This window comes from Dendropsophus ebraccatus, chromosome 5 (assembly GCF_027789765.1).
Source record: "Dendropsophus ebraccatus isolate aDenEbr1 chromosome 5, aDenEbr1.pat, whole genome shotgun sequence".
Lineage (NCBI taxonomy): Eukaryota > Metazoa > Chordata > Amphibia > Anura > Hylidae > Dendropsophus > Dendropsophus ebraccatus.
Genome location: NC_091458.1, coordinates 50710206 through 50737269, shown reverse-complemented (window position 1 = coordinate 50737269; position 27064 = coordinate 50710206). Strand labels below are relative to the sequence as shown.

The following is a 27064-nucleotide window of genomic DNA, read 5'->3' as shown; positions in this document are numbered from 1 at the left end:
TTCACCACTTATAAGTAGATTTACACACAGTGTACAGGGTCTGCTAATACTTCTCCACCGACCCCTGACCCCCCGCCTTAGGACTGAACTTTAATTTAAATCCATATCATAACCAATTTTACAGTAGTGTACAGTATAGGCAGCTGCAGTCTACCAATACACTAGGCTGGTAGAGGTTCATTTAAAACTCATGATCCTCCCGACATGTTTCGCACAGAATGTTTCAGTATTTTCACACTGCATTAAGTGGTCTCTGTATAACATACGCACCAGGATAGGTCCCAGTATATGCATTAAACTCCCCAATCTAATGACAGGGGCCAAAAGGGCTTCATTTTGCGTTTATTCGGTTGTATCTGCCAGAGTTTGCAGGATGGAATAGCACAGACTTCTACGCTATAACACTGAGCTGAATCCAGTAAAAGCGCAGATTTTTTTTTAAACACTAGACCATAGGAATGTAATAAATAAAGTGATTCTTTGTGGTGCTGCCAAACATTGCTGAGTGCTGAACTTGACAATGATCAGGGCTCCATAGAGAATGAATAGAGTGCAGGCCATGCATGCGCAGTGCACTCCATTCGTTTGGGGGACAACTTTATCCCATATCTTTGGGATAGATGTGGGTTTCAGCAGTCAGATCCCCACCAATCCCCTGTACCATAAAAAGGAGATTACTACCTCAGATGGGAATACCCCTTAAGGCCATGTTCACACATCCTAAAACACCGTCCGTTTCACTATCTATTTCTGTTGAATTCGGATTTAACCTTGCACACAATGGAGAGTGCAGCCGGACCTGCACTCTCCATTGTGTGAACTGATATGTCTGTGCGGCCTTTCAGTGAATAGCGGCCGCACAAAACTATCATGTCAGTTTTTCGGCCCAGCAGGATCACAGAATGGCCGGTGTTACTGAAGATAATCTTGGTCGGTACTGCAGTACCGGCCGGATGATCTTCCTTTCTGGTGAATGCCCGTGTGCGCCCGCATCCCAATTCAATGCTGCACATAATGGAGTGCGCGGCCAGAGCCGCACGCTCCATTGTGTGAACGAAAATGTCTGTGCAGCCGCTATTCAATGCCAATTTTTTTGTGGCCGTAGCTGTGTGTATACGCCCCGGCCAAAATTCCATTCATTCCAATTCAATTCAACATATGTTTTTAGCATAAATCACGGCCGTTGTTGCAAATCCAACAACAGCTGTTATTTATGCCAAACATATGTTGTGTGAACATGGCCTCAGCCCCATTACCATTATGCCTCATAAAAATATCTGCAGTAAGGCTGCAAAAGGTGGACGCACTGATTCCAGGAATATCATTAGTCTTTATCCCTTGTGCTGGGGATGTAAAAGCCATAGACACAGATGTACAACCATCTTCTTAATTCAGGATTACCTTTAGAAACTGAATATTTCACAGTAGATTTCAGTATGGTTTTTGATTTAATTGTGCCATGTATTCTTTCTTTATTGACTCGGTTTTCCCACCAAAGACATGTCAGACATATATACACAAGATATGCTGTAACTGATATAAAGAAAGTAGTAGTCTTATAACCCCCAATCTCCCTGGTGAGGCAGAGGTTAGATGGAAAGATGGCGGCACATGTCCACTGCTCATTCTAATCTACAGAAACAACCAAACTGACAAAAAAAACTGTGGATTTTTTAAATAAAAACCCCTTTTATAATAAGTTTTATCCTTCTTGCTATCTCCTCAGATTTCCTGGTAGAAAAGGATAATGACTACTGTGTATGTGAGACTCCATGCAACATGACGCGGTATGGGAAGGAGCTGTCCATGGTGAAAATTCCAAGCAAAGCTTCAGCACGATATCTGGCTAAGAAGTACAACAAAAGTGAGCAATACATAGCGTAAGTAAAGTACACCGAATTATGTGGTTTTTTTTCTTTTAAGACCAGATTCACGTTCATTCATTATTATTATTATTATTATTATTATATGTCCTATTCTGGAGTAAAAAAAAAAAAAAAAATTCTCAAGGTGCTGTTGTCCCAGTAGGTAAGTAAACCATAGCATGTCGCTTAAGGCTGTACATACGTGACCCTTAGAAAAAACTGGGTTTAGAACAGGTTGGCTGCATTAACCATTTCCATCAGTATTAGGATCTTTATTGGTATAGGAAATTAACCCAAAGAATATAGAAAGGGAATTGAGACAAACAAGCATTAAAGGGGTATTTTGGAGGAAAAAATGTTTGTTTGTTTTTTATCAAATCACATCAACTGGTGTCAAAAAGTTATACAGATTTTGTAAATTACTTAATTACCTCTATTTAAATATCTCGAAGCTTCCAGTACTTATCAGCTGCTGTATGTCCTGCATAAAGTGATGCATTCTTTCCACAGAGACAGTGCTCTTTGCTGCCACCTCTGTCCGTGTCAGGAACTCTTCAGAGCAGCAGCAATTCCCCATAGAAAATCCTGCTTTGGACAGTTCCTGTTATGAACAAAGGTGGCAGCAGAGAGCAGACTATATCACTTCTTGCAGGGCATACAGTAGCTGATATACTTCCATACTGGAAGACCTACATTTTTTAAATAGGAGCAATTTACAAACCTGTCCAACTTTTTGGTACCATAAGCGTTTAACTTGTCCCTGTGGTTAGAGGTATAGTGGTGTTCACCAATTTCCACAACCCCTTTTTCATCATTGCTATGGAATCCCCTCCCCTCTATGTGTCTAATAACATTTAATACATCAGTATGTGTATTCATTGATGCTGGAGTCCTGGGTATAGCTTTTTACACGCTGAGCTTAAGCCTGACAATATTGCTGCCATTTATGCCTCTGCGGACCTGGGAGAGATTCTACATAGAGGAGAATTGAAAGTGACCATTTTGTAATCCCATTTAATGGATCAGCTCACGTCCTGAGCTCACGTCCGGCTCCAGCTCCTCTATCTGGCTCTCAGGACGTAAGCAGAGCCTCACTTAGTTGCTCTAACAAAGTGTTCAGAACAATTTTTGCAGTATAATATTAGCATCTCTAGAAACACAAAGACCATACTAATAGCCGCTTGCTAGCAAAGTCTTTTCTGACGTAAAACAGACAGGAACGTCCATCCATGTCTAGACTTTAGCAGAAGTACTGAACTCCCCCCCCATAGGGATTATTCTCCAAAGTGGGAATCTTTAAAGTTGATTGACGCGTTTTAATTAATATTCTCACAGTACTATGTTGGGATTGACACTCTTCTTGTCCGGCTAGAACAGGATAAACCTCTTTTCTGTTTAATGCAGAAAGCAGCGCAGTACATTATTAACCTGGAAGTATACTTCCAACATATAGGAGAATTCATCCCTCCGCTGACAGTATGCCACTCACTGGGTGCAATTACCGCACGCTTATGCCTGAATATTAATGCCCCATGAATAACAAAATGTGAATTAATAAACCACTGCATACGAGGGGATCAAAGTCTACTCTAAGTGGTGGGAATAGCCGTCAATCAGCTGTTACACACTGTAAGATAGACATTGCATTGTTATTTTATTGTTGGACCATCTGCATTTCTGGTAGAATAACAGAGAAAAGCCACAATTTTGTTAAGTAAATCCATTAATCATTCATCTGTCAGATAAGTAGCATGGGCCCAGATAGATATCCGTACAGGAGATCTCTTTATTGCAAGTTATATTAAACTGTGGAGATAGGAAAAAAAGCCATAAAAGAGTCTGTGTCATTCTTTCTTCTTAAAGAGTACCTTCCATTTCTGTAGAAAACTCAAATCCAGCAGAATTTTACCATTATCTATGTGCCAGTGTGCATTCAAGCTGTGCTCCTCTGATCCTTCAATGCCGAGCACCAATCTTCTGATGCTATAAGGTCAACAAGAGTGTAGAACAATCTACCACCCTCCTGAATACAGATAGTGACTGTCAAAGAGGAAGCAGAGTGATCCGCTGTCATATCCTCAGCAGTCGGCTTCAGAACGTTGGGGCTCTGTATTGATGTGGGGCTCTCCTGGTGTGGTAGCAGATGAGAGGAGAGGGTATCTTTAACTCTGTAAACCAATACTTATACAGATTAGACAATTACCTTAACAGTAATAAGCTGATATACACCTATTATCCGAATGTCCCATTAACCAGGCTTAAAGGAAAGAGTAAGGGAACTGAAGGAATCCAATTTTGTAGCTAGTATTTCACTGAAGATCTTCGAAATGGTCTATTATAGTATGAAGAACTATGTAACTTCCCATTACATATATACATTTATCAAATTTACAGTCTTAGGATACTATTACATGGGTTGACTATAGTCCGATCATTTTAGTGAACAAGCATCAATCTACTGGATTGGCGCTCGTTTACTGGATCTATTGGACAGCCCGAAAATCGGGCAGTAAGGGCTGCATGGACATTCTTAGCACCTGACACCTTACCTCTCCCCGCTCCTGGTCTTCTCTCCTGTGCTCCATAGCCACCTGGCCCCTGCGGCAGCAGTGTCTGAGCAGCCTGTCAGCTGACAGGCCGCTCAGCCAATCACAGGCCAGGACCACTGTGTGTGTCAAGTGTTTGGGGAATCGTCAGCCTTTGGCCATGAATTACTATAACACATCCAAACCTAAAACAATGATCCGCCGATGATTCTTGTCATCAGCTGATCGTTGTCTCTACTACAGGGAGCGATAATTCGGCCGATTCGGCCGATTAACGCTCTGTGTAATAGGGCCCTTAAAGCATACCTGTCATTCAAAAAGAAAAAGAAACGTTTCTACGTCGCAAAGAAATGTTAGAAATGTCTAAATGTTCAGACCTCTACCAGTGAGGAGAATGATCTGGGAGAAGTACCTGCTTAACACGTTCTCTTATAGACATAGAGCAGGGAGAGCAGGGGGTGGTAGCACATGTCTCTCCCAGGTCATTCTGCTGATCAGTCGGGGTATGAACCCCTAGACCCTGACAGATAAAAACTTTTGACATGTACCTGATGCATCACAATTGAAGAAATCCAACACCATCCGGGATGGTGCAAATCTTTAAATTGTTTCGACCCCGCTTGGGTCTTTATTGTGTCCTGCAACCACCCTTGAAAGATTGAAATGTAGCGTACATATGTTTGGATATTCCATAAACAACCTAAAGATTTCATTATCCTCAGTGCAGCTGGATTTCTTCACCTGGGATTGTCGGCCAACTGTTGTCTTTACAATACTCTTCTCATCTCATCTTTGGAACTGAGAAGGGGGGTAGAGTGTCTTCTCAAGGAGATTGCCAGGCTAGTGTATAGAGACTTATGGAGGCCATTCAACCCTCCATAGGCAAAAAGTATGCAATGGTAGCTCACCTTCTAGTGGAAGGCTACTTTGCATATTCATCTCATGTCTGAGAGCAGATAAATCTGTATAGATTTATATATGTTGATCATTGTTATTGAAAAAAAAATGTGGAGCATGATATATAGGACAAGGTAAAATGTCAGACATGGAGCAAGTTGGAACAAATTGGGGACATTCTAGAAATGTGTGTATTAATATAGTAATGGGAGCAAAGAGTTATATTTATATCTATTTAGGAGGTTATAGTTCCAACCTGACCCATAAAGTCAACCCCCTCATAAATAGAAGCTGTCCCATTAATCACCTGGTCTCTGTGGGTCCGTCTATAGCAATCCCTTATGTCAGCCGCTATTACCTGCTGAAGCTGCTACTGCCTCAAAGATAGCCCCAGATTTTAAACATTTTCCTTGAAAACCTATTTTATATCACTAGCAAAATGAGACATTTCATTTCCACATGGTAGACAACCTTTAGATGTCCTTAGCACTCTTTCTGTGATACTGCTATAGCTGCCAATACACTTTAGACGTCTGACTGAAAGCTGTTCTCTCTTATATCTGCATGCTCACTTAGACTGGGTTCACACTACGTTTTTTTCATCCGTGTTTGCAGAAGAAAAAATGGATGGAAAAACATATGCATTTGTGTGCATCTGTTTTGATCCATTTTTTCATTGACTTCCATTATAACTCAAAACGGATCAGTTTTTTTTTTTTTACGGTCAACTATGTTTTTTGTGTACGTTAAAAAAAAAAGAATACATTTTCATCCTTTTTTTTTACAATGGAAATCAATGGAAAAATGGATCAAAATGGATGCAGACAAATACATACGTTAAAAAACGGTTGCAGAAACGTAGTGTGAACCCAGCCTAAGTATGTGTTTTCAATGGGAATAAACTGATGGCAGACTTATTTAGCAGCAGCTATGGTAGCAGATGATCGGCCATGTTAAAGTCTAGCATGTCTTACAGAGGAAAATTACAGTCAGAGACATGGAGAAGGATATGGGAGGTATGGAAAAGGATGTTCCCTTAAATAAAGAAAAGCAAAGAAAACTGTACAGTTTAGTCAAATACATTAAAGGGGTTTACAGGCTTACAAAAACATGGCCGCCCTTGTCCTAAGTTTGCACATACTTTTGCAGCTTAGTTCCGTTGAAGTGAATAGAGCTGAACTGTAATACCACACACAACCTGAGGACAGGGGTGGTGCTGTTTTTGCAAGAAAGTAGCCATGCTTTTTCTAATCCTAGATAACCCCTTTAAAGATTATACAATGCAGAGTATAGCAATGTAGACTCCTCGGAAACAGCTGTGGACTGACTTCAATATACACGCAGCCAATTGTCCATGTATTTATTCTAAAATATAAGCAGTTATGATATTTGACGAAACTGGAATGTCTGCCCTGTATTAATACAAATCTTTCTATGTAGACGGCTGTGTGACATTATTATCGCATTTAAAGTAAAATGTGTCTTTCAGCTATATGGGAAATGGTAGATCAGCATCCCTGGTCAGATGCTGCAAGCATGCACACAGAGGAAAAGGTCAGCTATTTATTTCCCTTTAAAGCATTTTCTTTTTATCAATTCAGCCGCACTACCATTTGAATCAGATATTGAAGTAAGGATTAAATGCAGAGACAATGGAAGTGTATAAATCATGTGCAAAATAATTCAGCACCACATTTGATATATTTTAAAGGGCAAGCTTTTAAGATACCTCCTCTTTATCCCTGCCACACAGTACAGACTTAGGCTATGTTCACACAGCGTAAAAGTACGGCCGTTGTTGTGATCGGCAACAACGGCTGTACTTTGTATGAAAAGACACACTGCATGTTCTTCTATGGGATCACGGCCGGAGCGTATACACAAATTATACGCTCCGGCCGGGATCCCAAGTGGCACAGCAAACAACTGACATGTCAGTTTTCTGCGGCCACTATTTATTCACTGCAATACTGGCTGGGATGATCTTTGCAGAGACCTGCCGCTCCGTGACCCGGCCGGGTCACGGAACGGGCAGTAGAATATGCCGTGTGAACATGGCCTTACATAGGCAAGGCAGAGTGAAGGACACAGTAGTAATAATAGTTACTGGCTTGTGTGTCTCATACTCAAAGCTTAGGGTACAGCAAAGAATCTCACATCCTTAAAGGGGTTTTCCAGGCTTAGAAAATTAAGGTCGCTGTCTTTTAAAAACAGCTCCACTCTTGTCTCCAGTTTGGGTGGGGGTTTTCAACAACTCCATTCTATTGAAGTGAATGAAACTTATTTGCAACTGGAGGCAAGAGCCATGCTGTTTCTGGTGTGTGTGTGTGGGGGGGGGGGGAGGTGCCATTTTATTCTGATCCTGGATAACCTCTTTAACATAACTGCTTTTACAGAAATTGGGGTCATACAAATCAATGACTAATTTAAAGAGGTTTTTCAGAGCTAGAAAAACATGGCCATACCTGTGTATGGGTTGTATAAATCCTCTCACATGTAATAATATAAGAAAGCAGCCCCCATGGGAACAATATGCCCTTCGAATTTTGACATCAATTTTGTGCCTGGCATTTGCTTAACCTGAGCGGGTAAGTGGGTCACCTCCCACCCCCTGCATTTATTTGGTTACCTGTCTGGTTTCACCTTGCAGACGCGTGCCATTTCTGTTTGTATGGGTTGCGTTTGGTTTACACTAACAAGACTGGTGCTGATTAGTGATGAGCTCATAAATGTTTGTATGTTTGTACACACATGACGCTAATTGTTCGTGTTCGCCAATCACAAGCAATTTTTTAGATGATCGGAATGGTTAGAACAATCATTTTAGAACATTTTCGAAGATGTGAATGTACGCAACTGCATAAATTTCCTCCCACAAATTTGAAAAAGCCAATGAATGTGCGGGGAAGGAAGAGCACATCAGGTAATGTAGTAGCCATGTTCACTACTGGTGTTACTGTGATTGGCTGTACGATTAGATTAGCATCATTACGTACATGAGATAAAAACGTGATGCTGAGGCGAATTTTCTCAGTCTTTCCTGATTGTTGTGCCGTTCAGTAGGGAGAACTGCGGCGGGTCCCGCATCGCTGCGCTCCGGTGCCCGATTCCCGGCCTCTTCCGGGTGTCTGACGCGGGCCCGAGACGTGACGTTTCAGGTCCGCTCAGCCACTCAGTGACAGAGGCGGGATCTGAGCGGACTTCAAAATGGATCCTGCCTCCTTCACTGAGTGGCTGAGTGGACCTGAGACGTCACGTCTCGGGCCCTCGTCAGACACCCGGAAGCGGCCGGGAACCAGGCACCTGAGCGCCGCGATGCAGGACCCGCCGCTGAAACCGGGGAGGTGAGTGAACGTCTTTTACCTTGGCCACCTCCTACCCGGTCCCAGAAAAAAAGTGCCCCCTCACTGGAGTACCCCTTTAAGCAGCAATATTCACAGTGGTAGTTAGTCAGTGTAGGGAGGGAGAGCTGACCGAGTAGTGCTTAGAACATTGTGAAATTATCAGTGTAGGGAGGGTGACAGAATCCAACGTTTAGGCACTATAAGGATTAGAGATGAGTGAACCGGGTTCGGCATTTGATTAGCGGGGGCTGCTGAACTTGGATAAAGCTCTAAGGTTGTCTGGAAAACATGGATACAGCCAATGACTATATCCATGTTTTCCACATAGCCTTAGGGCTTTATCCAACTTCAGCAGCCACCGCTAATCAAATGCCGAAAGTTCGGGTTTGGATGGACTCGAACCCGAACCCGGTTCGCTCATCTCTAATAAGGATTCATTTCTTAACCCTGTATTGACCTGATGTCCTCTGTGGAAAAAAAAAACTTAAGAACCCAAAAGTCCTTTTTAGAGCTAATTCATACATATATATATACAGGGGCGTAGCTACAGTGGTCGCAAGGGTCGCAGTTGCGACCTGGCCCACCAGTCAGAGGGGCCCGGCCGCCCCCCTTTGCCACTTCACAATCTAACCAACCTTGTGCAGCTGCTTGCATCCCACAAACCCACGGATTCAGGCTGCTGCCGCTACACAGGAAGCGCTGGAGCCGATAGGGGGCCTGAGGTCCCTCCCCCCCTGTATGTCTGACAGTCTCCAGCGGCAGGCTGCAGAGCTGAGGACCCTCACCAGGAGGAGTCAGAGATCACACATCCCCCTCCTCTCTCCACTGAAGCAGGGGGCTGGTCATGTGCAGCACTCACCTCCTCATAAGCAGCTGTCGGGACTGGAGGGAGGAGGAAACATCACCAGAGTGAGTGGGTCGGGGGCTGGGGTGCTGTGTATCTGCTGTATCAGGCTGTCAGGTTTGTCTGGGCTCCTGCACACTGTCCTTATCAGGCTTCCTCCCCCTTACTGGAGGGGACACACACAGGGGCAGGAGGTCACAGCTCCGGAGCTCTTAAGGGGGATTTATTGTGAGTTTCCTCAGTAGTAGCTACAAGTACTGTACAGCTGCTAGTGAGTTCTCAGAATGAATCCACTTTTTCCCTGTCCCTTCCAGTTCCCTCCCTGCTGCACACAATCTCCATCTAGCCCTAACTTATGATCTCTTATTCTCTATAAACAGCTGCATCGGGGGTTTATTGATCACCACTTGTCCAGCACCAGAAAACTTGGAGTTTCCTCTGTTCAATATTTCACACCACCTATACAAAGCCATACAGGTGGAAGTTAGCCTTTAAAAAGTGTTTTCCTATCATACAAAATATTGCTAGGAAAGCAATCACTTTCTGGTTACTATGACTGGTTACTGGAGAGGACTTCTCACCCTGGCTCCTGAATATAAGGACAGGTCAGCAGTATACACTGACACTGCACACTGTAACTGCCATACACATTACAGTAACAGTTCCCATCATAGTAATTTGTGTCTTTCATTACAATTTTTCCTTCTATGAGGTCTCTTTATTGTGGGAGAAATTATACTTTTTGCCCCCCGCCCTCTCAAAACTGCAGTGTGTGACGGAACTGTGTGTGGCAGCAGCCTGAAACAAAGACACAACTCTTTTTTGAAAGAAGAAATCACCTTACATCACAATTCTCTGAGCCCTGTAAATGTTGTATTCTACTGTGGACTGAGCTGTGTGAGGTGCATTTGTCGTGTGCTCATCTGTACTTATCTGTACTATTTTAGAGTATGTTCACACAGCGTATGAGACCAGCCGTTCCGTGATCCGGCCGGGTCACGGAATGGCCGGTCTCTGCACAGATCATCCTGGCCGGTACTGCAGTACCAGCCGGATGATCTATCCAGCTGCAGTGTTCTGATGCAGGCGCATCAGCGCGTCCGCATCAGAGCACCTCATAGCACACAAAGAAGCAAGCGTCCGGAGCCGGTCACTTCATTGTGTGAACTGACAGGTCTTTCTGCGGCCGCAATTCACTGAATTTTGGCCACAGAAAACTGACATGTCAGTTGTTTGCAGCGTCGTACAGGATCCCGGCCGGAGCGTATACTATGTGTGTACACTCAGGCCGGGATCCCATAGAAAATAGGCAGTGTTCCACCCGTACAAAGTACGACCGTTGTTGCCAATGGCAACAACGGCCATACTTTAACAGTGTGTGAACATAGCCTTAGGGTAAAGGGGACTTTTTTTTAGGGGGGCCCCAAGTTGACCTCTTGCACCTGGGCCCATGAGACATTAGCTACGCCCCTGTATATATATATATATATATATATAATCTTTCTGTCTGGCTCTGATGTGTGCCAGTGATTGCAGAGTATAATTAATATACACTGTAGTATATAAGTCACTGTGTATATACGCACAGGCAAATAAAAGATATGCTAATGCTACATAATTGCTTTGCTATTACAAATTTTACGCTTTGCTCTTCATAATCTGTACGCATTGCATAATGTTTGTGAATGTTCGGTGAACACGATAATTTTTTTTCATGTTAATGTTCAAGATCCAAACTAAATATTGGAATGTTCGCTCATCACTAATGCTGATCCACAGTACCAAGACTGTTGTCAATGGGGGATTTAAGTACAGTGATACCTTGGTTTAAGAGTACCTTGCATTTTGCAAGAAGAGCTCACAGTTTTTGAAAATTGTAACTTGGTTTTAGAGCCTTGCTTTGGTTTAAGAGCTCCCTGTACTGAGTGGAAGGGGGAGCGGGGGATGGGTATGGCCTGCATAGCGTGGTCTACAGCACTGTACTTTGACCCAGGAAGTCTCCCTCACCTTCCAAATCATAGCAGATTCACTTAAGGCTGGGGCTTGCATTAGGGGACAGGACTGTGGAGGTTATTGTAGCCTGTTGTACTACGCTACTACATTATGGGGATCTGCAGTTCCATCCTGTATCTACAAACTGCTGCTGTTTTTCAGGTTTATGCAGTTACTATACATTATACTCCACATGCTGATTGCTATACTGTACAGTAACTTGTAATATGACATATTCAGCTGTCTCTCGTTGTTTGTGTCATCTGTTTTACATGTTTTTCAGAATTAAAAAAAAAACATTATTTTTGGGTGTGGAACCAATTCTCTGCATTTCAGTAATTTCTTATGGGAAACTTTGCTTTGGTTTAAGAGTGGAGTTGGATTACAAGCGCGGTCCCGGGACTAATCGTGCTCATAATCCAAGGCACCACTGTATATCATAACATATATAGGAATGTACATGGATAGTTCAAAGTCATAATATTGCGTAAAATACAATATGATACAGAATGGTACTGGTTGGCATGAGGGTGACTGAAAAGTTCAGGCATCTGTCCCAGTTACCCCTGTTTCTAGATGAAGAAGAAATGGACTAGGTATAGATTACAGTTCCAGTTGATGCAGCCCTTGCTCTTCTTGCGTCAATTAGAATCAGCCCATCTACTCTGTAAATCCATGAAATATGTGATTGATGGAGATTTCACCCCAGAGGTAATGGATGAGTTTGCTTCTACATGTGATGTCAATACTTGCATTTTATTTATCACTCCTGCTAGAGTACAGTAGCCGGCCCATGTAGAATCTACTCTCCCCTTCACTTTTAATCACTTTCATTATAGGATATGTAATATACATTAGGAAGGCAAAATCTAATTTACAGTTAACCACAGTATGTTAGCACATCAGCTCCAAACTTGACAATGTACACACAGTATTGGAACACACAGTGGGGCTGATGTACCAAGCAAAATGCACCAGAATTATCTAAAATACATCAGATATGTAAAATACTAGTTTAAAGAAGTATTCCGGAGGGAAAAACATGTTTTTAAATCAATTTATGTCAGAAAGTTATACGGATTTGTAATTTATTTCTATCTAAAATTTTCAAGTTGTCCAGTACTTATCAGCTGCTGTATGTCCTGCATTCTTTCTAGTGTGACAGTGACAGTGCTCTCTGCTGCCACCTCTGTCCATAACAGGAACTGTCAAGCAGGAGAGGTTTTCTATGGAGATTTGTCCACTTTGGACAGTTCCTGGCACAAACAGAGGTGGCAGCAGAGAGCACTGTGTCAGACTGGAAAGAATACACCACTTCCTGTAGCTGATGAGTACTGGAAGACTTGAGATTTTTTAATAGGAGTCAAATATAGCCAGAGGATTTTAAAGCTACCTTCTTTTTTTATATCTGCAAGGCAAAGAGACACCATCTACAGACCCTTCATACTGGTAAATCCTCACAAGCTTCCTTTACATGTAGCATTTTATAAAAACAAATGGGAAATATATAGTGTCATCCAGACATGAATTACTGTATGATAAGTGATGACTCCCATGACAGCCATGACAGCCCTGACAGCCATGTGTTGACATCTAGCCCTACAGGTCTGCTATGATGTTACTTTGGAATGGATGAATATAAAGGAGACTACCCTTAGAAACCAGGTTAAATTGTGGTTTGTGCCCATGTTTTTATGACAGGCCTTCAGACGCAGAGTTGGAAGGTTTTGACATAGGCCAAAGCTTTTCTGACAAAATCTTAGAGATGGCCCGGAGGGTAATCTAATAGGCAGGGTGTATGAAGATGTTAAGACGTGGATCAATGCTGACAAGGAACCGCCTGTTGTTAAAGAGTTCACTTAAGGAAAACTTCTTCGGAATGTTTTAAATCCTGAAGATATCCAATGTGTTGCCAAACTTGTAGTATTTTGTTCAGTTTACAGAAATCAAGATCTATCCCCTGCAGCAGAAAACATGGCTTCTATGAAACTGCATATAAAGCTGCATCATCTCCAGTTTTGAGGTGGTTTTGTATGTTTGATATCTTTTTCCTGAAATTTAATCAGCCCTCAAGAGGATTGTTGTATTCGGGGTGCCGGTACCATACGGTTAGATGGTGCAGCGCCTCGGGGGAGGTTAGGGTCACTTGGGCACTTGTCAAGGTGGCCTGGAGGGGTGTTAGACCCAACCCAGGCTGTTGATACCGCCATGCACACAGAAAGAGAGAATAGCCCAAGTGTTCTGAGGTGTGTAGGTGCAGATGCTAAAGGAGTAGACCAGAGTCCCATGAGTTTTAGTAAAAAAAATATAATACTTTACTGAAGAGTTACTCAGGGTAAAGAGTACACATGATGAAAACAGTGCAAATCTTTACATAGAACGTAGGTGCTGACAGTTGAGGTAGGACCAGTGCTTGTAGTAGTGGGTGCTTTGTAGAGAGAGAGGGAGGAGAGGAGTTGCCAGAGGAGCCCTGCCCAATGTAGTAAGTGTGCTCTGCCAGGAACAGGTGTAGAAATAGAAGAGATAAAATAATCTCCTTATGCCCCCTAGTTGCAGGATACCCATCCTAGGTGGGTAATACAAGCCCCTGACATCTGTTGGGTGTAGCAGACTTCTGAGGTTTCCCAGTCATCCTGCACTATGTAGTAGGATACGTAGACCTTTCTAGGTAGGTTTTTCCTACTGGGGTCAGTTCCTCTTGCTTTAGGTAACTGCCTTGCAGGTTTTAGAGAGGTTCCTGACGTAAGCAAGGTGTTACCTATGTGGCTTCTCTCCTATTATTAGAGCTTAGCACTGCATAGTAGCCTAGGGTTTAGCAGGAGAACTGAGTATGGCCTCGTGAGTGAGTGAGTGAGTGAGTGAGTGAGTGAGTGAGTGAGTGAGAGAAGAAGAAAGAGGATAGTAGAGAACTAGCACCTGTGACTGGTCAGCACATAACGTGTGGTACAAAACTATTTAACCCTTCCACTCCTTCAGCTGTGCAATAAGTTAAGTAGAGACAGTAGTGACACCTAGTGGGCTTTTATAAGAAGCATAGAATTCTTTGCAAGTAGTTGTCATTGTCGGCATTGTCATATGCTTTGATATTGTATAAAAGTATATTACTGCAGTGTATTTACAAACTATATATTTTGACCATTAAAGTGTCACTGGGGTTTGTAAAAAATTTTGACATGTCATAGAGACATGTCAAAAGTTTTGATCGGTCTGGGTCTGAGTGTTTAGTCCGGTACTGATTGTAATAACAAGCAGGGAGAAGACAACACTGCAGTGCATCCTATCCCCGCTCTGCACAAGAAAACATTATGTCTATGGAGTTGGGCTCCATAGACTTACATTAGGAGCCTGACTCTTTTTTTTTTCACAGAGCAAAAGTGGACTGTGCTGCAGCATGTCACTGCAATGAACCACGAGGGTAGGAGTAGCCAGGTTTAGGTGGCAGCTGGTGTTGAATATGGGGTCAGGCAAAAAAGTATCTAGGTACAGGTTATGGTTTTGTCTGGCAGAGTATATGTATAGCTGATATGCAACTGGTCAGGTTCGGCAGCACAGGTTCTAAGGTCAGGGACAAGCCAAGCTCAGACAGGAGTATATGGCAAGGGTACAGAAAAGCAGGCAGATACAGGGTCAGGAAACAGGCTGGGATCAGACACAGTAACAAAACAGCAAAAAAACAGGCAACTTCATATGATGTGGGCATTGTCAAGTCCTTACCTGAAATAGGCCCCTGCCTAGCCCCCTTAAAGTGACTCTGTGCCCACAATCTGACCCCCAAACCCCTTCGGATAGCTGCTTTTAATCCAAGATCTGTCCTGGGGTCCGTTCGGCAGGTGATGCAGTTATTGTCCTAAAATACAACTTTTAAACTTGCAGCTCCGTGCCCAACATCCGGGGCTTAGAATATCTGTGCCCTAACTTTGCACCACCCTTCCGTCCCTCCTCCCCACCCTCTTCATCATTAGGAATTCCACTGGAACATTTTCTCCTGTCTGAACATTGCACAGGTGCCTTAACGATCCAGCCCATGTTCAGTATTCACACAGCTGAGGAATAGGAGACAATCTGCCTGGAGCATTCCTAATGATGAGGAGGGCGGGGAGGAGGGACAGAGAGGTTGTGCCAGCCTAGTGCTTACACAATCTAAGCCCCGGCCGTTAATCACAGGGCTGCCAGTTTAAAAGTTGTTTTTTAGGACAATAACTGCATCACCTGCCGAACGGACCCCAGGACAGATTTTGGATTAAAAGCAGCTATCCAAAGGTACAAGTTGTTTTGGGGGGGTCAGATTGTGGGTACGAATTTTCCCAACCCCTTTAAAATTTCCATACACAGGATTTGCCTTCAGATAAATTCCCACAGGCTTAAAGGCACCAGCGCTTAAACACCCCTGTACCCCATTTTGATCAACAACCTAAGCCTAAGCCCACCAAACCCAATCAGGTTATTCTCCTCATCTCTCATCTGCCAGCTAACAAACCAAGGGGTCCTAAACTTCCTTGGTTCACCTCCTGTGCCTCAAAACTCCAAAAGATATTTGTTTCAATTTCAAGGGCCTCAACACCCCAGCCAGCTGCCACAACATAAATTCCATGGACAAAAAACACTAAAGTACTATTCAACCAATTTTCACATATCTGTAGAACGCTGCATATATACACATGAATACATACTTACACCCCTAGACATCTACACCCAGCCAGATATGCAACGCAGCCCATGCCACCATCCAACAAGCAATCACTGTGGAAAGACCCAAAGCCAAAAATTAGAAAAACCTAACTAGGGTGGGAGGTTCTTCCTGTCTGGATTTCTCTGTAAAATGGCTTTAAAGCCCCCACACCTAAGTAAGCTCCCTTTTAAAAAATAAATATAAAGCTCCCCCTTTTACCTCCCCTTATCCTTAATAAGGATTGGCTGGGGAAGCATTTAGGTGCATGTCCTGGCCTTTTAAGAGACAAGAAGGGAGTATGCACGCCCCCTACAGCATAGTCTGGCAGCAGGAGGGAAAATGGACCAGACAGGCTGAGCCTGTAGGGATAAGTAGTATACTGTGACAGCAGGCCAGCAGAGTTACAGACAAATTTTTATTTTTTGTCTTGATATCCAATTGATGACTCTATTAAACCTATGTAAAGAAAATGTTGTGCCTTAATAAGATGACGATAAAAGATGTATTAGTAAATAAGGTTATTTTTATGTATTTTTTTCACTTTTTTTCCTCAGTAGTTTCTAGCATCATGTGGAGATATGAACGCAGTATTCATAGTTAAATTATATTTAAAAGGAGGAGTCCTTATGTTACCTCCTGTAAGAAGTTATTTTTTGTTTTTCACAACTCTGTGAAGAGTGGAGTTGGATGGTACGGCTTCCGGCTGGCATGCAGGCAGACGTTCAGATAATGTACAGGCAGCACGCTGTGACCGATTCTCTTTACATTTCAATATAGCTCTGAAATAAATTCTCAAACAAATTACACTGTGTATAGATTTTAGATTTTAATTAAAGCTTATTAACTGATGGACTGGAGACAAACTGATTTGGACGCATCCCAGAATCTAGAATAAGGTCATTGTTTTCACTTAAAAGAATAAATAAAGAGAAAAATAACATAAATATCTTTGGTTGACTTATCTTATCACTCTCCTTAAAGGTGTTATCTAACTTCACAGATTTCACAGTATAGAACTAAATACTTATTGTGCCCTCTAAACCCATTGTTATTGATGTAGATTCCTCATCTCCGTGCTCTCTCCTTTTACCCACTCTATGGCGTCCCTTTTCAAACTACATTTCCCATGTATCTCTTGTCACTCCTCCACCGCAGTCCTACCCACAGTTTTGCAATTCAACCCTCCATCACATTGTACCGGTAGCCTAGCTATCGGTAAACATTACAAGGGCAATCCATTTTAGACTAAACATCAAAAAGGATGCTTCTGCATTTTACTCTGAGCTGGTGGGTGGGCCTTGTTTAGAAATCACATTTGCCTTACATCAGGGGCATGGACAGGTACTGGCCAATCAGCATTCACCTTCACTGGGCCAGCCTGTGCAGAGCAACTGACATCACTTCCTGCATTGGTCTCTTTTTTTTCTGTTGCTAAAGACCAAATAGCCTTAGTGACGGAGCTTCAACTGCAGGTGAGACACCTAGTGGCCGATTTTATAGCACTGTATTTCATATATAAAACAGGCAAAGATAAAATGAAGCAAATTGTAAAGATGTAGTATATCATCTCCCCTGCTAATTTACCATTATTTATTAGTAATGAGAGTGCCCATTTAACCCTTTCCCACAAGTCTTTCACACATTGTCATCTCTATTTACTGTCATTAACAGGGAGAACATTCTGGTACTGGATATTTTCTTTGAAGCATTGAACTATGAAACCATAGAACAGAAGAAGGCATATGAGGTGGCTGGACTACTTGGTGAGATATAACATCAGCCAAATCATAGATTTTATTTTCTAATTTGTGCACATACATTGTGTTTATATCTGCCTAGAAACATGGAGAATAAATATTTCATGCAAAACTTCTGCTGTGACCCCACAGAGCTGCCAGGTTATGGAATATCCCTATGAAATGTTTACTCCAGTAACTCCAGAAGTCCATTTGTGTGTGTGGCACTTTACATTCATGTTATTTATTATTGTTTTACCTTATTGGTAAAATTGTATTATTATTATTATTATTATTTTAATAATGTGTCCACATGAAGAACACGAAAACTTACAATTATTCCAGTACTAAGGCCCATATGTATGAAAGTAGAAACTGGTATAAAGTGCCCATAGCAACCAATCACAGCTAAGCTTTGGCTTCCCAGGCATGATGGGAATTGTAGTTTTGCAACAGCTGGAGGTCCTGAGTTTTATACCACTGCTCTAACCCATAATTTTATAGTTCTAACAGGGAGTCTACATACTGTATTGTAAGCCATTCATTTAGTGATCAGAAAAGCAAGGAAAAACCCCATCTCTAGCTTCTGCATGGATAGTTTCCTCCCTTCCTAAAGCGGCACATTTCCAGTAGAGCCACAAACTCTGCTGCTCCATATGAAATTGCCCTGTAGCGTCATACATGAACTAGCCAGATGTCCAAATAAATTGGACATTTTACGAAAGGTTAAAGGGGTACTCCAGAGGAAAGAAAAATAAACTGGTGTCAAAGTTATATAGATTTGTAAATGAATTCTATTTAGAAAAAACTCAAGTTTTCCAACTTCAAACCTTCAGGCTGCTGTATGTTCTGCAGGAAGTGGTGTCTTCTTTCCAGTCTGACACAGTGCTCTCTGCTGCCACTTCTGTCCATGAAAGGAATTTTTCTGTGCAGTAGGAAAATTTGATAGAAAACCTCTCATGCTTTGGACAGTTCCTGACATGGACATAGGTAGCAGCAGAGAGCACTGTGTCAGATTGGAAAGAATACACCATTTCCTGCAGGGCATACAGCAGCTGATAGGTACTTGAAGGCTTGAGTTTCTTAAATAGAAGTCATTTCCAAACTGTAGAGCTTTATGACACAAATTGATTTAAGATCATTTATGTTTAAATTGAGTATTTCTTTGAGGGGGTAGCAGGTATGATTTCACCATACCTCTGTCATTTAGCAGTGTATTCATGATATCCCTTCTCCAATCTGAGAACTGCATCAAACAGATAAAGCGCTCTAGTGTGACAGGAAAACATGACTTTGAATGCAATGTCTGAGTACTTGAGCTATCAAACACTGTTCAGTTGTTGTTTTATGTTGCAGCGAATTGTAACATCATGAACATATTTTCTTCTTCTGATGGTGACATATTAAGATCTAGCACTTGTGTGGTAGAAATTATTAGCTTAAGTAGTTTAAAGGTGTAATCCGGAGGGAACAAAAATGAAATCAACTCGTGTCAGAAAGTTATATAGATTTGTAAACTACTTCTATAAAAAAAAAAATTCACAAGTCTTCCTATACTTATCAGCTGCTGTATGTCCTACAGGAAGTGGTGTATTTTCAGTCTGACACACTGCTCTCTGCTTCCACCTTAGTTCATGTCAGGAACTGTCCACAGCAGGAGAGGTTTTCTGTGGCAGATTTGCTACTGCTCTGGACAGTTCCTGTCATGGACAGAAGTGGCATCAGAGAGCAATGTGTCAGACTGGAAAGGATACACCACTTCCTGTAGGACATGCAGCAGCTGATAAGTATTGGAAGACACTTGATTTTTTTTTTTTTTTTTAATAGAAGTAATTTATAAATCTGTGTACATTTCTGACACCACTCAACAAGCAGACAGTTTATGAGGATAAACTATATAGGTCCAACTCTGTGATCCACCAGTGTAATTAGAGGAATGTAATGTGTAATACCCATACCTTACAGAGAGGGGGACAGGGGATATAACCATGTGTTCTGAGTATGAGATTGACCCAACACAATCAGAAAATAAAACACCAGGAGCACTAGAGACCCCTTAAGGGACAAAGCTTACATTTAATGGGAACCTATCTGGTGCTTTTCAGGACACTGTATGTCCCCCCTAGTAATACAACATCTGGCCGAGGATGCCACATCTGATTGAATATGTCCTGATTTTTTTTTTCACTGAATTCCAATAGATAAACCTCCATGTGGAATTATACAGTAGGATCTTATAAAAATTATGTACTGTACTGATGGCCTTATAGAAAATCATAGGTCATTTTTTTTTTATATACAGTGGTACCTTGGTTTAAGAGTAACTTGGATTAAGAGCGTTTTGGTGTAAGAGCTCACAGTTTTTCAAAATTGTGACTTGGTTTAAGAGCATTGCTTCGGTTTAAGAGCTCCCTGTGCTGGGTGGGAGTGGAGGAGGGGCATAGCGGCGTCTACAGCCCTGTACTCTGACCCAGGAAGTCTCCCTCACCTTCCAAATCAGAGCAGATCCACTTCAGGCTGGGGCTTACATCAGGGGACAGGACTATGGGGAGTAATCTCTCCATAGCTGTAACCCCTCTCTCCCCAGATAGAGAGTGCTACTATACTGTGCCCACATATGTCCTGCTCCTTTATGTTCCCTGCAGTCTCTGTCCCCCCTTGTGTTACCCATCCTGCAGCTCCATCCTGTATCTACAAACAGCAGCTGTTTTTCAGGTTTGCTACACTGTACAGTAACTTATTATTCTAAATGTTTTTTTTTACTTGTTTTACATGTTATTCAGAATATAAAATCATGTGGAACCAATTGTCTGCATTTCAGTGATTTCTTATGGGAAGTTTTGCTTTGGTGTAAGAGTGGATTTGGATTACAAGCACGGTCCCGGAACCAATTATGCTCGTAATCCAAGGCACCACTGTACACACAAATTGCTCTTCTGACTGGGCTCATAAGTCGAGCAGATTTGGTAGAGTGGCTTGTTGACTAACATCCTTCCATGTATAAGTGCGCATACGGAGATAAATGTCACTTCATAAGTAGGGCTGTCATCTAGGCTTAGGGATCTGCTGGTCCAGGGACAGCAGGGATTTATATGACTAAGAAATTAACTGAAATATTTCCATAAAACTATACATCAATCTGTTGATCCTCTGCTCTAAATTAGTTGCCTGTAAGATACAGTATGACAGTATAGTCACTATGATGCTAATGTTGCTAATAGCACAAACGATCATTCATGCAGCCTGAACGCTTAATTGGTTTTGCCGTAAGAAGACACTACAAGCAAGTGCCAGTCTTGCTGATCGACGCTGGTTTGTGGTCGTAGACAGCCGAGGATCATCCCAGCTAACATGACCCTTAAGGCCCAATCACACCAAGCAATTATCAGCCATTATGGCCAATAATCACTTGGTGTAATAGCTCCTGTTATAAGGCAACAATCAGCCGACATGCACGATGTCAGCTGATCCCTGTCTTTCAACATGTTGAAAGATTTTTGAACGATAACGACGGTGTAGATTCTGCTTGCCATTTCTGCACAGTTTATTTCTGTATATCCTAGCTGTTCCGTCTCCTGAACACTATTATGGTACCGTCATCCTTACATGTCCCCAGGGATCTTTTTTAAGATGTTATCTACTCTTTTCCCTGACATCAGCTCAGTTTGTATTTTTTTTGCCACTCCTATAGGCAATGATTCTTGGCGATGTTTCAGAATTCCACTACTATGTTCCTGAAATATGTTTGTTCTATGATTTTGCTTTCTCCTACAGGGGACATTGGGGGACAGATGGGTCTGTTCATTGGAGCAAGTATACTAACAGTCCTCGAGCTTTTCGACTATGTGTATGAGGTAGGTGGCAGGAACTAAGACTCAAAGCTAAAACTGTACCCTCTATATAGGTTCTATGAAAGGGAAAGTATTAATGGTGATGGTTTCCTTTAGGTTTTAAAATACAAGCTGTGTGGAGGTGCGAAATGTGGGAAAGATTCCAAACGTAACAACAATGACAAAGGAGCAACACTAAGTATGGACGACGTAAAGCGCCATGTAAGTTACAACTTTTCTTCGCTCTTATGGACATCATTCTTGGTGTCATTAGTTTGGTTGCTTCATCAGTTTGTTTGTTTTTTCTAATTTTCATGACTTATTAATTATCTATGTTGACATTTCTACATACCCAGAATTATAGCAGACTTCATCATCGCTACCTCACGCTCCATTTATTGTACATACATACATGAAGGTCATTTTTAAAGAATTATTTAGTTGATGTGCTTACCCTGGTTTCAAAATGCCAGACTTAGAAAAGTGCCAGTCAGGACCTGGCATATAGTTACTTCTGCCATCATTGTGTCTCAGTCTGCGATTAGTTGTATCCAATTTAATAATACAAATAAGTTCTAGTCTTGTTGCTCCTAACACAGGAGAGTTGTCGTTAGATTCAGTTTTAACCTGTCCATTTCTGGATAGCTTAGTTTGAAGAGAAACTAACAGCACATTAGAAGATTCTAACCTGCCACTATGTCTCTATGGGGACAGGGATGCGGAGAATGAAGGTCATTTTCTTACCTTTATCCTCAGAGTCGTCATTAAATCTTTTATTTAAATTAAATGTAAATTCTGCAGTTCAGTACACTGGGGGCGTTACTACATGAGGAGGGGCAAATCGGTGCACCAAGTTCGGTAGTCCCACCCCAAGTGCACCAAACCACCTAATTTACATATTAATTAAACTGAGGATTTCCCAAAATTGATGCTGAGGATGGAGATAAGAAATAGACCTTCATTCTCAGCATCCCGAGTGCTATGAAAACATAACAGCAGGCTAGTGTCTTCCAACCAGCTGAAATTTTTCCTTTAAAAGAAGTATTTCTGATGACTAATAGCAGTCTTGTTCCTTGTAGTCAAACAGTGAAGCAAAGGACACAATGCCACCCTGGAAATAGCCCATAAAGTCAGCACATCTTGCCATATATAAACTTCTCTGTTTTCCTTGTCTTGCTCATTATCTTAGTCTATTGGCACACGGCTAACTGGTACAAAAGTTCAATAAAGGTTGCCGGTTGCTGGGCATGAAGTCTGCACACAGTGTTTCTACAAAGCTAGTTTGACTGTAGCAACCTATATAAAGTACATTTTTCGACTCTTATTTTGGCTATTTTCTCAATCATGCTTTTTTATGATGAATATTCTGTACTCATTACAGGCTCCATGTGAGGGTGTAAGAGGGCACCCAGCGGGTATGAGCTATACAGCTAACATTCTCCCCCACCATGCGGTACGTGGAGCATTTGAAGACTTTACATGCTGAGACTACATCCTGAAACAGTCAAGAGAGCAAAATCATCATCTGAAAGTAACGAGAGAATCAGAGAATAGAGCACATGAGCCTGGAAGAAAATCTACATAACCAAAAAAAAAGAGGCATCACCTTAATTATAAAGAGTGTGAATCTGTCCTGTGTGAGAGAACGTGGTCTTTTGGGCAGTGCGAGAATAAATATGTGACCATCTGAAACTACTCATCCCTGGTAGTACTAATGACAGCAAAGACGAGTGCGCTATATAAGACCCCGATATAACTACGCCTACTTACATGGGATCCAGTGATTGAAAGCCAGACCCAATAAAAGCTTATAAAAACATCAGCAGACCAATTCACACATAATGAAGAATACCAGTGAAAACTCAGCATCAGCCATGAAACAGTCACTCTGTCCTCCAAAGGAAACAACTGAAGATGGCTAAGGGACAGTATACATGAATGGTCATAAACTCCAGGTCATTGCATATGACAGACAGTCCAGGACGCCATATCATAAGCCAACAGACTGGGCAGTACAAGCTCCGGAAAAAAAATAGGCAGAGTATAAAAAAAAGAAATGACGTTGTATTGATAATGTAATACATACAGAAGTTACTACCTTGTTGGGGAAGAACAGAATAATATTTCATAAGTGAATCTTTCAAAGAGCGCTTTATGGTAAATCATGAGCACAGGCCACTTGGGTAGTCCCCATGCTAGTAAACTATGGCAGTTTTCATACTTTCATGATAAAATAGGCACGGATCCCAGTAGAGGGGAGATTAAGCTTTCTTTTGGGAAAGTATTCATTTTTCTCTATTAGATCCATACCTTTTATTAAAAAAAGAATAGAAAACTGTGCTGTAAAGCAACTTATACACATACCCTGAGATCCCTGAGAAGATACCTCCCATGGCTGATTTCTTTCCATCTAATGAGTGTAGGGATTTCCCATCTCCAGCAGTGGCATATGTTGAGAGAGGGTCGGTATGTTGGGTTTCAATACATCCATACCATTGTTCTGCCATGAGGTAAGCTGTTGTGTGAAGTGCCAAGCTTAGTCCCTGATTTCTCATTGAACTAAACATTTAAGCTTGGGGAAAGACCACCATGGGGGTCAGGTATTGGGGGTCTGGTACAGTCAGCTTAAGACTCTAATGAGAATCATTTAACAGGAAAACTGTACCACAATGCATTGCAGATATATTTTACTGTATGTTCACATAGATGATGTCAAAAAGCATAATGTAAATGACATGTACATAAAAGAAATGCATAGAAACATGGCAGACGTGTTGTGTACATTTGACCCACATAAAAACAGTATGTTATAGGTATAGTAGCAATAGAAAACAGATGTCAACACTCACCGCTGATGTGCATTGAACTTCAGTTGAAGTTCAGTAGCATGTTACCTTTCCAGGGTCACACCCACACCCTCACCTCTCTAATCTCCCTTCCTGCTCAAACTGAGGTTGAACGCACACCAGGGGTGAGTGCCGGCGTCTGTTTTCTGTTGCTACTATTTGGATTTGCTATTTACATCAGAGCACCCTGCAGCATTTACTTAGGGAGACATAGTCTGCACGCTACAGCCACTCTTATTACCACTCTGCTACGTCTGCCTCGGTCTGTTGCTGGTCACTCTCTACATTGATGTTTATAGGTATATTGGGGTTACATCTAGAGTCTAAGATATACAAATATTAGCTTTGGCTCTTATCCTCTGACAGAATTAAACTATGTTGCTATTCATTTTAACCCAGAGAATTACCCATATTATTACCAAAGAACCCAACTGGATAAATGTGGCTCATTTTAATAGTTATTTCGAGGCTGAAATGTTATATATATGTATCCTCTTTAAATAAGCAGAGATTTATTCAGTCCAGAAAGATAACCAGAGCTGTTAAATATTAGAATCTCCCTACAGATTTCAATACCCGCTACTTTATTACCATGGATACTATCTTACTTAGTGCATTCGCCTGGCATCCGTGGCTCCTGCTATTTAGATATTCAGGGCTCTTTCTGGTTGTATGAGATTTTCTCTTTCTCTCTTGCCTTGCTCTCATTCTCCTGACTTCTCTGTTTTATGGATGGGATCTTTGAGGTTGAGTCTCGAAAGAATTTGTAGGGTTTTTGTGAATATGAACTTTCCGATTAGGGCGATCTAAGAGCATCGGAAACAACATAAAGATATGAACAAAGTGGAGTGTTATTTTATTTTTAAAAAAGAATCACTTCCAGTTCTCCCAATCCATGGAATGAGCAGAAGATTGTTGTACATGGTGGCCTTCGAGTCTGACCTTCGGGTGCTACAAAAAAATAAAATATATACTTCATTATTTTAAAAGACTCTTAGAGATGGGAGACATCATACCTTACTATGTGTTTACTATCCTCGGTCACATTGATTGTACTGTGAGAAGTCATTGTGTACCTTGCTGGAGACCAGATTGTATGAACTCCCATGAAGCTGAACTAAATATTTGACCTTGGAGGACTGATCACTGTGACCATAATGTGAAGAGGCGCTGAACTCGCTGGGGTATGTGGATATGCGGAGCAGCGTCTTCAGCTTTCAACTGCTGATGCTCAGTGGACTCAAAAATGATCCTTGGGAAGCCTGGAACTTCTCCTGTGACCAGGAATCTTCTATTTGCCTTTATTTATATCATTCTCATCACTGGGACCTCCTCACCCCATATACAAGGAAAATGCAAACATGCAAGTAATCCTGTCACATTGGTATATACATATATATTTAATATCAATGACATCACATATCACAGGATGAAAAATATATGTATGTCAAAACAAGGAAAGCAATTTCTTGAAACATATCACTGTAGGACTATCATACAAACAGGTTGTCTGAGCCTAGTCCCCAAAGAAGAGCTAGTCAAGATGACTGTCAATTACCGCAGCTGAAGCGCTACTCGCACAGAACCATTCCCCCAATGTAATGTCTATTCTAATGCTAACATGCACTAGAACAGACATTGGGGGAGCACAGTTTCGTTAGCACTGTATGCAGTAGTGCTAACAATATGTAGCGATATGTGCTGAAACCAGTAGCGCTGCAATTCCTGACATGGTCATTGGTGGCAGCAGAGGGGCTGTGTCACCCCTTACTGATGGCACTCAGTGTAAAAATAGGGGGCTGGCAGAAAGTCTCTGAGGTCCACCATAAGCTGAGGAGTTGTAGTGCTGCAAGAGTTGGAGGGCCACAGGTTGGGGAACACTGGCCTAGGGTGTCAAGGACCTTTAATCTACAAAACAGCTGGGAAATTTGATTGTGGAAAACCAGATGAAAAAAAACCTTATTGCTATTATATTAAATGACCCTATTACATCCATTTTACTATTCAGATCCAAGTTTCAGTGTAATGAAAACAGCTACATAAAACCTTGGGTCTCCCAGTGAATAATAGAAGAGTCATATGACAGAAAAAGGTGAATACCAAACCATGTGGTCTATATGCCATGGTTGCTTTGTCATCTCAGTTTAGTCCTATATGTTATATCTAGAATAACGGTCGTTCCTTATTCCAACCATTGACTTTAAAGGTAAACTATCAGCAGGGTCGTTCTTGCAAAACTGCTTTTATGTACCTGTGCGGGAAGAGATTCCAGTGATGATCTTCCTCTTCTGTGGCACCATTTTGTGTTATTTTTATCCAAAGAAAATATGTAAATTAGCCCATTTGGAGCATTGGCAGCATTCCATGGCCCCTCAGTGCACCATTTTGTCCACCTATTGGCTCAAACTATGCCACCATCACATGTTTCTCAATATCAGTGAGCTAGCCAGGAAAAAACAACCAAGCCAAGGGGGGTCTTTACTCAAGGGAACTAC

The 27064-nt window shown here is 41.8% G+C and overlaps 1 protein-coding gene across 5 annotated transcripts in view; it reads left to right on the top strand.

Moving 5' to 3' along the window:
* Positions 1–26767, top strand: part of ASIC1 (acid sensing ion channel subunit 1) — a 266367-nt gene extending 239600 nt beyond the window's left edge. For all 5 annotated transcript variants that reach the window (XM_069970157.1, XM_069970159.1, XM_069970160.1 and 2 more), the window contains exons 8-12: positions 1727–1880; positions 17829–17920; positions 21668–21747; positions 21841–21945; positions 23105–26767. In XM_069970157.1, coding sequence (XP_069826258.1) covers positions 1727–1880; positions 17829–17920; positions 21668–21747; positions 21841–21945; positions 23105–23209 — 536 coding nt within the window. In that variant the 3' untranslated portion in view covers positions 23210–26767. The remainder of the gene's footprint in view (positions 1–1726; positions 1881–17828; positions 17921–21667; positions 21748–21840; positions 21946–23104) is intronic.
* Positions 26768–27064: the final 297 nt, after the last annotated feature.